Here is an 11,938-nt window from a genome sequence, read left to right as displayed (position 1 = left end):
TAAAATCCGATCACCTGTAAAGTTAAATGGGTGCGTTTCTTACACTTAAGAATGATGTGTTTAGCACTGTAAAACAATGATCTGAATTTGGGCTAACTATTGCCATTTCAAATAAACTCACATGGTGACTTTGCGTTCTTAGGTGGGTGCTATTACGACAGTGCATGTGAACTGATCATCAACTTTTTAAAATATCGTGGCTCACCACTGCCTCCGAAGCGAGTGTTGATACGTTTGATTTTTTCTTGTTCATGTAAAACCATCGCAGCTATACATCCGGGTATCTATCTATCAGTAGTCGCCGTTCACTGGAAATTAACAAGAATGACACTGCTACTTAACTTGCATAATCCTGAGTCGAAGTCAAACTGCATTGTTTCCATCATTTTTACCTAAGCCTTTCCATAGCAAACTTAAAGTACGGGTAGGATCATATCAGGCCGGCAATTTGTTTACATACTACAATGTGCATAATAAGCGACCGGTTTCCTCGATGCTCTAGTTTAATTACTCTTACTGACCATTACTTCTGTAGTCAATGAATTCCAGTGAAGTATCCAATGTCCATTGATTAGTTTCTCTTGTTAGGGCACGCCTGACTCGTTAGATAGTTTGTTTAGAATTCAATATCACTCGACAGGCTCTGAACAAGTAAGACAGCTGGGTTAGACATATCTGTATTTGACATAAAACGAGAAGACTTCTTATGGCAAAGTAACCTAAAACCTAGTAATTTGCTGAACTACTATGAGTTGGCCTGTCCATTGATTCCATTGTATGGGTGAACTACCACTGAATCGCCTGCAAGGAAGCTTAGCATATCTCATACTCTGAATAGTACTAGTCCCACGAAAGAAATTCTTGTCAAACTGCCGGTCTGTCATTTTGTTAATTTCAGTCGTTTACATGTCTAAATTACAATACACAATCCATTATCTTTGTGATGAGCTAGTTTAATCCATTTAATTTATTACCGATCACGTATTGGCATTATTCCACGGTTCTGAAACTTGCAATTATGAAGCATACACTGTTAAAAGTTTCTTTCACACTTGTTGTGATTGAACTAAACACCAACACACATAAGTATGATTTGAACAGCACAGCTCACTGCTGATTTCCAGTTATCAAGATCCCTGATGAATAATCGGAACGATCATATAAAAGCACGTGGTGCATTGTCTACAAAACAAAAACTGTTTGGTAATTACCATTATGGGATATCTTATACAGGAATTGTGCAGACACATTTTAACTTAAGAACTTACAGAATGGATAGCAGACGTTCTAAATGATCTAAGTCAAAGAATAAAACCAAGCATTTGCCAAATGGACGGAAACCTGTGAGAAGTGGTGTACAGTTAATTATGCTATTGATATCTGTTGTAAATAAATGCTACACTTACTTGCAACGGACAAAACATCAGTAATGGTCTGACAGTACTCGAACCATCCATTTGTCAATTAATTGAATACAAACAGGGGCAATTTATAAAAATAATGACAATAATTTATTCTCAATAAACATAAGTTACATGAGGCATGAAAATTTACTGGCAAGATCAAACTGCCACAAATCCTATATAATTGTTTACGTGAAACTTCCTCAACCATTTTCTTTGGCCTGTTATAACAAAATTTTTCATGTAGTAGAGGAACAACAAATTTCCAGTGCATAAATAGTCTGTTGTTAAATTAGGGCTAAATTGTACAGTTTAAAGGGTGGCGGGCCTCATAAACTATGTCGCAAGACTAAACTTTTGGTAGTAAATCCTTTAAGCGACATACATCATATAAAACCGACGAGATTTCGCATATATTTCGGCAATTGTTTGCTACTGATCTCCAGGTAGTTGCTGTAAAGGACTTCTTGTCAAAGTACGAGATAAGTTATAATTTGGAGTCATGTTCTTGATACGTAACTTAGATATTAAATTACGATCATGTATTCAATGTTCAAAGATGTGATATTCTGAGTACTGCTTCTTTTATTTTGATTACTTGCATCGAGTTGAAAAGACCACTGCCGTCATTTCTTATGGAGTTGTGGTGAACAAAGCCGGTGATAATATCAACGATTTCTGGAGGTACAACAGCTCAAGTATAGAATTTTAGGCGACGTACAAACAAAGTAATTTCTCATTATTCTTTGTATTTCTAAATTTCAGTTAGATTTGGAATACCAGGATCACTGCGTTTCGAATCTAGCTTGTAGTTGCCTAGTTATAATCCTCATCAAGCACTATCAAACTATGTCTGCACAATTTACAGAATGGAAAAAAACCATATGTTTAAAGTTCTAAATAGTATCAGTATGAAACCCATTGGTCGTTATTTTACTATTCATTTACAATCATTTTTAATAAATCGCTGGATTTACTCTGATCTGCACGTTTACGTAAAGATAGTGTAGTGGTATGAATGATAATGTGGTGATTTTGCCAACATTATTCTGCAAGACGATTTAAATTTACTCCTTAACTAGTTTAGTAGTTAGAAATTGGTTGTGGTCAAAGTGTGGTAATCCATATCAACGGTTAAATATAATACCCGTTTTTAGATTTATAAATGACTCATTGGTAATAGCAAATAATGCTTTGGAAATTGCTGTACATAATAAAAATACCGTGATGAGATCAAATAAAACTGGAAATACGTTCACATGAAATCTGTACTGTGAACAAATACAAAAGAAAGGATGATAACGGTCAAAAGTACGGAGAAATATGATCATAGGTCAGAGTAAAACTTACAGAATAAATATCTAGAAAATAGGAGAAACTTCAAAGATGCTAAGTCGCTGAATGGAGAGGATGCTTCATGGGGCTTATTTATCTAGCTAGGTCAATGAAAAAAAGGTTTTCAAATATGTTCAATTATGTACAGAGTGGGTACTCCGAGGATTTATTTATCCCGGGTATGGGCTGCAGTATCCAGCCCATATTTCATTGTAAATGCAACTTTCTAGTGGTTGTAAAAAACCAAATTCAAACTCTTTTACCCGATAATACATTTATAATGAAATTTTGTCATGTATGAAAACATTGGATCATTAAGACTAAAGATACCACAAGTATTCGGGGTTTGACAACGCCTTTACATGCAACACCTTATTAATCGAAGTATGTCAACCCAGCCAAATCCGATGAGTGGTTTGCAGATGGTTGATTTGTCCATTTAGCTCCCCTACTGCTTTACTATGGAAGAATTTTCTGTCACTCAACTATTTCATCATAGCTACTGAGAATTATTCGTTGAGATCAAGTCATTCCTCAGGTCAACTCACATTATAAATTTGCAATAAATATGTATTAATAACAGTTCCGACTTTCTTTTGAACATTTTGATCCATCCTCAGAAATTTCCCTGATGTAAGTTCTCCTCTGCCAACAAGAAACAAGCCTCCACAGCTGCTGGTAAACTTCGACTCTAAGTTGAGACTAACTATTACAACGAAACCTGGATCAGACAGAACTACGCATTCTACGGTAATGACTTTGTTGTTGAGAAGCTTTGTTTTTTAGCTTGCAGAATCTTCATAACCCCTTTTGAATAAGGGGACTCTTTAGAGTGACAATGACATTCTCTACCACTTGTCGGTAACAGGAGTTAGTCCAACGTGAGTTTTATGTTATCGTTCAGGGTAGCTACTCCACAGAGTTAGGATGTTAACACGTGAGTAACAAGTTAGTCTATCACACTGATTATCTCGTCAGATTATTTTTTGTGGAATGTCGTGGCGGACAAAATATCAATTCCAAATAATGGAAATGTTATCACGAAGATAGAGACAATTGAGTACATATCAAAATATGAATTGTACACAAGGAAAAACATGGGGAGTGACTTAAATTGTCAGAAAGAAGTGTGTCAATAATGGTAATTATACAAATTATTCAAAACAATGAAGAATGCGACTAACAACAAAAACTAATTACAAGATAAGATTATGTTAACTATCTCAAAAACAGCCTTCGCAAGTCTTCTCTTGGATCAGAAAAGGCGCAGAAATATTATGTCTTTACTTCAGGTCGGACGGAGCTATTAATTTGTTAGTTTGTATAGCGAAGTTGAAGATTGAAGGGCGGTCATCAAGTCTCTCTGACCTTCACGAGGGAAAACAGTATGGCCGCTGTCGAAGTTTATATCATTTTATTGTTCATCCACCTGTTGGTGAATACGTTAAATTTCTGTTAGAATTACTGCATTCCACACTCTATTAGTGTAGTCTAGCCGCTTCAGTTTTAACTTAGTTGGTATTTTATCCGTCATGCTTTTTTCTATGCTGAAACTTGTTTTCCAGTATCATGTATATCCTTTCCTTCCCCTGTTTGCAGAGACAGTAGCAGAGAGTTTGATAAATCAAGGGCTGTTCCAATATTTGGCTCCAATTTCAGTACCTGCCTTTATGTTAGGCTTGTTTGACTCTGTCCCGACGCAAAGATTGGTGCGAAGCACCAGATATGTATGCACCACACTTTATTCGATTTGTGTGAGGGCTGGGACAATCTCCGAGTGCTCAAACTGAAGTCGGTTGCTTTCTTAGGGTGTCAATCATCGAGCATTTGACCGAGAGGTCTAATTTATAAGGTAGTGGAGCAACTTTCGGAGATCCTATCTGGTGGTAGCCGGTGATCGACAGTGGGTTCGTACTCCATTTGTCCCAACAGCGCGTTGGAGCCTGTGTTCACCATTGGTTTAGGATCAGTATCCTCCAACTCCTCTACAGGTGGATCCTCCGTATCCACTAACCTGGTTAGAGCGTCAGACATTCGTTTTTCGTCCTCTCAACTTCGTAAACAACACCCCCTCCACGAGAAGGCAGTAAGTAGGACTTTCCTGTCAGTGGCTGTATACACCTGGCCATGTGAGAGCATTTGGAGAGGGAGCGGACTCACCCTACTCTCGGTTGCACCAGAGCATTTGGGGGTAAACCACCGAGCCCGACGTGACATCAACAGATTCTTTACTTGCTAAGTAGGTTTGTTTATTTTTCTTCCATTTACACTTATTGCGAGGAGTACGAGCAACTTACCTGAGCCGAAACAAGTTAGTCGGTGTTATGACATACGACATTGTGGTTGATGTTTTGTTAAGTAAGAGTGGAACAGTGAGTCAGTGACCAAGGCGTTCGACTTTCAGCCACTATGTCGCAGATTCAACTCTCTACATCTATTTGTGCTCCGTTAACCTGGTAGCATCACTGATGCTCACTTGGAGTATGGGCTAAAGCCAAATACAAATTTTCGCCTTGCAAATGAATTGGGATTCTTTTCACTGCATCCTGAAGTGCATGTTTGCATAGACTTTCAGTTCTTCGAATGTGTAGTCATTTATATATTTAACTGTACTTATTGAGTTCAACACATTCACACATTTTTCGTGATATTCAGCTTATCGTACAGAGTAAACTACATTAAGTGTTCCATTTCCCATTATTTTAGATTTGTTCAAAATCAGAAGTAAAATAAACAGTAACATGGGACAGTATGGATATGCTACTCCTTTCACGGACCAGTGGGGTACGTATTATGTTAGGTCTTAATTGTACTGTTTTTCTACCGCACTCTGTATACAATGCGGGTTTTTCGAGGGTAGATATCCATATTCTTCGTATCTAATTGTTTTTTATCTATCTTGAAATTTTGAATTTGTAGGCTTGGATCACGTTAATAATCCACCAAAGAATCCTTATCTTGGTTACAACCATCCAAAAAGTGTAAGTATTCAAATAAATATGGTTTTGGTGAAGCTATTATGGTAAAGATTTTGATTCTTCGCGTTAACTTTCGAGCATCAGTGTTGTGGTTCATAATATAGCGATTCGATGCTCTGTTGGAAGACTGTTAAAAAGGAATAAGTTAAATGCAGATCGATCGATGGAGTGCTGTAATGCATAGTGATTGCAATGGCTCATAATATTGACCTGTTGATGCAGGTCAGTCGGCTACAACGTAGGACCGGACACTTATATGCATCGATCCCAGTTGCCACACCTCATTAGCACAACAAGATGAACACCAAGTTCATAGTAGTTACTTCAACGATAGTAACATATACAACAGAGATTGCATATAAAGATATAATATAGGAAGAAGGAATTAGTTCGTAGAAAGAAAGGTATAAAGTAATTTTCATCTCACTTTTTAAGAGAAGACAAAGAGTGTATACACCTACACCATTGTGATCGATTTCGAGACACATCACCCAACCCACTGGTTGCGATAGTCGCGCGGACCCCAACTAAGTAGTCTGCATCTACCAACATGGCTCAGACTAGAAGTTAGTGACTCCAACTGTCGATTCAGACCCCTAGATCAACTAGCCAACTGGCTACAATATACAGTTCTCTAGTCAAATAACACGCTTATAAACACAATACACGCGTAAACAATTGTAACTAAATATCGTAAATGACAGGATGTGACACGTTTTGTCAATCAACCATTTGATAACAAATTGGGACGTAACTGTTAGGTGTGCCTCAAACTATACTTCCCTTTAATTTTGAAAAAAAGTGTTCCTATTCCTCACAGTTGTGATTAAACCCTTCAGTCAGAAAACTGCACTTGTTAACTGATTTGCATTATCAATACTGTTTGCTGAGATTGTACTTCGGTAATGTAATCTTTCTCAATCGACTGACTTACACAAATTCGTTCAGCAGTGGCAAGATTCTGGCTTTACTAACGTCACATAGTAGATCTGGTCGACATTGTAGCATATGAGTTTGTAAGAATGAAGGAGGAATAAAAGCCAAAAGCATAATTTCGTCATATAAATGTTGGTGTGGTAAAGGTAGTAGTTTTCTAGTATCCCAAATGCCCTGGTACAACCAAGGGTAAGGTGATTCCACTCCCTCTCCAAATGCTCTCACATGGCCAGGTGTATACAGCCACTGACAGGAAAGTCCTACTTACTGCCTCCTTGTGGAGGGGGTGTTTACGAAGTTGAGAGGACGTAAAACGAATGTCTGACGCTCTAACCAGGTTAGTGGATACGGAGGATCCACCTGTAGAGGAGTTGGAGAACACTGATTCCAAACCAATGGTGGACCCCTTGATTTGTCTAGTTTCTCGCTACGTTTGTAGATTAAGTCAATAACGCGTCTAAATATTGTTAAAGTCACATACTTATCCGTGTACCTGATGTTTCATTTCCTGTTACACAATTATATACCCTACATGTTTTGATTCCACTCTACTACATACGATTTTCGCGTAACCAGATGCCCAGAAAATTGCTGCAAACTATTTCGATATGAGTACTTAAATGTATATTTTGAAATCTTCAAATACTAAATATAAAGATCTGTCTTGTAAATGTTACTTCTTGCTGCTATTTTTGTAATTACTTACATCAATCAATATTTTATCCTCTTAAATTATTTCAGCATCCTTATCCCCAAATTGTACCTGGATCTTCAAATCCACCATTTCCACGTCGTAAGTTAAATTATGGGTGCTATTTTGTTTCACTGTTCGAGCGATCATTGACAGAGATTAGAGGTAATATGTTAGGTATCTTAATTATCGTCAGCGAATCGAAATTTTAAGTTTTTAAATTGTGAACATACTCCGATTGTGCATGTAAACAGTAGAAATCTTCAGTCGCTTCAACACTGATTGGAATAATAATAATATTACAGTATCCAAGTTTTAGTTTATTTGAGTTACAGTCAGCAGCGAGAAGCACGACCCGTGTTTCATCCTGTGTGGGACTTGCCGGCTGGCTATACCTGCCTGCTTACATTTGCGCTGTGACTCGAACCCAGTACCTATCTCTTCAAATGTGGACGCGTTGTCTCTTAAGCTTCCAAGTCCAGCTGGCCACTGACTTGTTGATTACTTATGATGTTAATCTGTAACTGTTTGTATTATCCCGTCTTTGTTATTCAGGACTGAATTTCGATCAGTATTTGTCGGCATATATACATTTTGAGGGAGTCATCGTTGAAAGCCACAGATACTCTATATTCTGTAAAAAAATACTATGAAAGTAATTCGCTTAAGATTCATAGATGACAATAAAGACTGACCAACTACGATGCTGAACATCAAGACGAGGGACATACAGACTATTAAGATCAACAGTAGTCTGTCTAAATAATTATGCAATCGAAATGTGTATTTTGCTCATTTTGAAGCTGCATGTTATTTTTCTGAACAAAATCGAAATCTGTAGAATCCTTTTATTTTCTGGCTACTTCAATTTGCACCATCTTCAACATCACATGATTAGTGTCGTAGTATGCAAACACACGTTACCATGTTAACTTATAGCCTTTTTACCTTTTATACACAGTTACTGCTTAGGCTTATATACACGGTATAGCCTCTGAGGTGATATACAAAAATCGTCTCTTATCGACTGAAATCGGCGCTTCAAAATGACTACACTTACCAAATTATCATTTCTTTTATGTCTAAGCATATTTTACGTGGTCTCAGAGTTCTGTATTCTATTTTTGCTACCAAGTTTAAACTATTCTGTGTAGGAGGAAACCATAATTGATCTTAAATAGCTTTCAAATTATTCTCAACTCATTAAAGTCAGGTTTTATAAAGCACCAAAAATTACTCGCCTAATAACTTTGTAAACTGGATTTTCCATAGTCAGCGTCCAAAGATTACTTGGATGTGTACTAGAACTCTGGTTTCTCTTACTACTCTTCGATTTACTCTTAATCAGTTGATCAGTAGTCAATCTTCTGGATTTTTTAATTTTCAACAGGGAATAAGAATTCGAACGCATTGTGTTAACGTTCTGAACACTCATACAATGAATGTAACTTTGTATTAAAAAATTGACACATGTCAGTCGTCTTACCTGAATATCATTCAATAATGATAGTAATATCTTATTTTGGGACCATAAGATAGAAGACTAGTTGTGTTGATGTAACTCAAGTACCGATTAATTTAACTAGACTGTCTATCTAATATCAATACCCTTCGATTAACCAATGACATTGTGATATTGAGTTAGCTGAGAATAATGCTTAACAATTATTGGTTCAGAATGCAGTTTCCCACACTCGATTGTCCGATACCCAGCATAAAGCATAACACAACAGGCATATAATTTCTAACTATATAATTCCAATTCCTGAATCACTCATAAAATAATATTATGTAAAATTCTGACCACGTACCAACATAATTAAAAAAAATTACGATAGGGATATAACTAAGCAATAAGTGGAAGGAGGACTAGTTAATAGGTCTGTTATAAAGTAACAGTAGACTAGGTAATATACAACAACAGTTTAAGTATTTAATAATCATACAAGAAAAATATAAACACTAGATTTAAATAAAACCGTGCCGAAAGTTCCATTTTGTGTAATATATATCGCGATATAGTATTTTCAGTTTACTCTTGTAATCAGTGACTGATTCTTCACCTCTTTTTCCTTAATATCTCTTCATACTACTTAGCTGGAAATCAACGTCTTGCTGCTGCTCATCCACTACCTCCATCATCACCGCCTTCATTTTTCGTTGCAAGAGGATTTCAAAGTTCCAATCAACAAGTAATCTTTGTTATCCATTTATTTACCTTCATTCTATGAGAGACTAATTGTTTTAATCGTTGTTTCAATAGTGTAGTTAAATATCAGATTTCATTGTTATCATTATGTAATGGTCCATAGTGTAGCATCCCATTTAGTGTTTGTATCTCACATATATCAATAAGTTTGATAATAAATTCATCCAAAAGCGGAGATCCCTTCTCTGAACTTAGTGTTTTTAATGTTTAAATGGAATTTGAATGATTGGGATCATGAGTCAATTGAAGCTAGACCACTATGGAAAACCTGGAAGCACTCGCGCGCGAGACTGATAGGTCCTGGGTTCGAATCTTGCGAGGCGGGATCTTGAATATGCACTGCTGAGGAGTCCCACAATAGGAAGGAACGGCCGTCCAGTGCTTGCAAGTTTTCCATGGTGGTCTAGCTTCAATTGACTCATGATCTCAACCATTGAAATTACTATAATATCCACAGAAAAAACCCTTCTGATTTAAATGGTATTCATAATCAGGCATAATTCATTACGTAAAGTTAACATTCCAATATCTTTCGTTTTTTTTAAAAATTTATGTCGATAGGAATCAAATCACAAACTACAAACAAACCATATGAGTCGGCATTCAATGCCTATGCGTTCTTCATCTCCACCTCCAAGAAGTTAGTTTTATTTTTATGTGCAGTATTCTCTCATCATTTAATAATCTTCATCAAATATACGCAAACAAACAAATACAAATTTACACACAAAATTATATCCATTCTATTACTTTAAAGTATAACATAAAAATTTCAGAAGATGTGCTATTGTGGGATTAGATTGTAATAATGTGTATAATTAATAGTTCTAGTGTGGTTTTATCCTATTCTTAAATTGTTCTTTAATAGTTCAATGTCGACAACACGAATACAAGTACGAATCATGCTCCATTTTTTATTTCAGGTTAGATAGGGATATGTAGTAAGTATCGTTAGCCTTAGCAAAAAACAAACAGTATTTTTAGGTTGAATATATACGCATACATTTATATTTGGTAAGTGAGTTACAAAAACAACAACTCCATTTGATCAAACATATGTGAACACCCTGATATTAGTTGTGTTTAAATAAATAATTCGATCAGATTCTCAACCTTTTTTTTAAAAAGGAAACAGAGTTCTTGTCAATTTAGTATCCAGATAGAGTGAATTCTTATCTTCTCAAGATTACCTACATAAAGTGTATATAAATGTACATGGGAAAAATTCCCCGTTTCAAAAACCTTACACCTTATTTGTTTTGTCTGCGCTTAAACATAATTCATATTTTTACTCAACGGTCGAACTGGTTTACTAAGTGAATATACTCAAGTAAGAGTGATCATTGTCATGTTTATCTACTCCAGTACTGGTCAGATTTTATCGATTGATTCACAGTAAGACCATTAGTCCAATTAACTATATGGCTTGCTCTATGTTGAGATATTAGTTAGAGTTAGTCGAAAGAATACTCCGGAACTAGCTTACGTGTTAGTTATCAATTGTCACCAATGTACACTTGTAATTTTTAGGGACTGGTGCTCCCTCTGTAGTTTGTACTCAGTGAAAACCCTTCCGACTGCAGTTTAAATCTGATGTGTTGACGAAAATAAACATATTTATTGTAAATTAAGGTAATATATTTGTAATATCTCAATGCGTAGAGAAGTTAAATTTTCTGACTTTTCGTGACTCAGTGTAAACCACTTCTTCAGCGAATAAATAACAATCTAACCAATCTTCAAATTACTTGAAGTTATCTAATCAAACCTTAATATTGGTACCTACAAACAAACTTATTGTTTGTTTATTTTAAGACCGTGAGACAGGAGAGCAGTTGTAGTGATGTAGTCCAAGTACTGATTAATTTACTTAGACTGTCTATCTAATATCAATAACCCTTTGGCTAATTAGTCACTCGCTAAATGTGCGATAAAAACGGACAGTGAGATTCTTGGACCAGATTGCCGGGCGAAACGTTGAATCTAGTTCAAATTCTTTCGCTGAAATTTTATAAATACAGTCTTCCTCTTTAATATTCTATCGACGTTCGAAAAAGGAATTCACTTGTTAAATTATTCATCCAATACATTGACACTGTCATAACTTACTTCCTCAATGTTTTTGTGTTTAGAAATTCCTGTATTTGATATTAACACGTATATTTATATACCCTCATTCATCGGTTTCAGGTCGCTTGTCGCACAGCGGTCGGTCTGCGTCACTTGTTCGATATGAATACAATCAATACGGTAATTGTGAAGAGCAAATTGTCTATGACGATGCTAATCAGGTAATTGTACCACTTTCTTTTTCTTTTATTATGACTAGTCTGGCGCTAGTTGAACCCTACCAAAAAATTAGTCCGCTGATTCATGTACTCCTTAA

General features: G+C 36.1%; 1 protein-coding gene across 1 annotated transcript in view; it reads left to right on the top strand.

Annotated features, from left to right (window-relative positions):
- Positions 1 to 4,065: 4,065 nt before the first annotated feature.
- The window catches only part of MS3_00009464 (uncharacterized protein), a 30,115-nt gene continuing 22,242 nt past the window's right edge, over positions 4,066 to 11,938 (top strand). Inside the window, exons 1-7 of the mRNA XM_051217844.1 lie at positions 4,066 to 4,123; positions 5,445 to 5,522; positions 5,658 to 5,719; positions 7,394 to 7,445; positions 9,441 to 9,535; positions 10,114 to 10,192; positions 11,743 to 11,843. Of these exons, the coding sequence (XP_051064270.1) occupies positions 5,480 to 5,522; positions 5,658 to 5,719; positions 7,394 to 7,445; positions 9,441 to 9,535; positions 10,114 to 10,192; positions 11,743 to 11,843 (432 nt within the window). The 5' untranslated portion in view covers positions 4,066 to 4,123; positions 5,445 to 5,479. The remainder of the gene's footprint in view (positions 4,124 to 5,444; positions 5,523 to 5,657; positions 5,720 to 7,393; positions 7,446 to 9,440; positions 9,536 to 10,113; positions 10,193 to 11,742; positions 11,844 to 11,938) is intronic.

The sequence above is a fragment of the Schistosoma haematobium genome, chromosome 7 (assembly GCF_000699445.3).
Source record: "Schistosoma haematobium chromosome 7, whole genome shotgun sequence".
Taxonomy (NCBI): domain Eukaryota; kingdom Metazoa; phylum Platyhelminthes; class Trematoda; order Strigeidida; family Schistosomatidae; genus Schistosoma; species Schistosoma haematobium.
The sequence above is the reverse complement of the archived record's forward strand: the minus strand, read 5'-3'. Positions and strand labels throughout refer to the sequence as shown.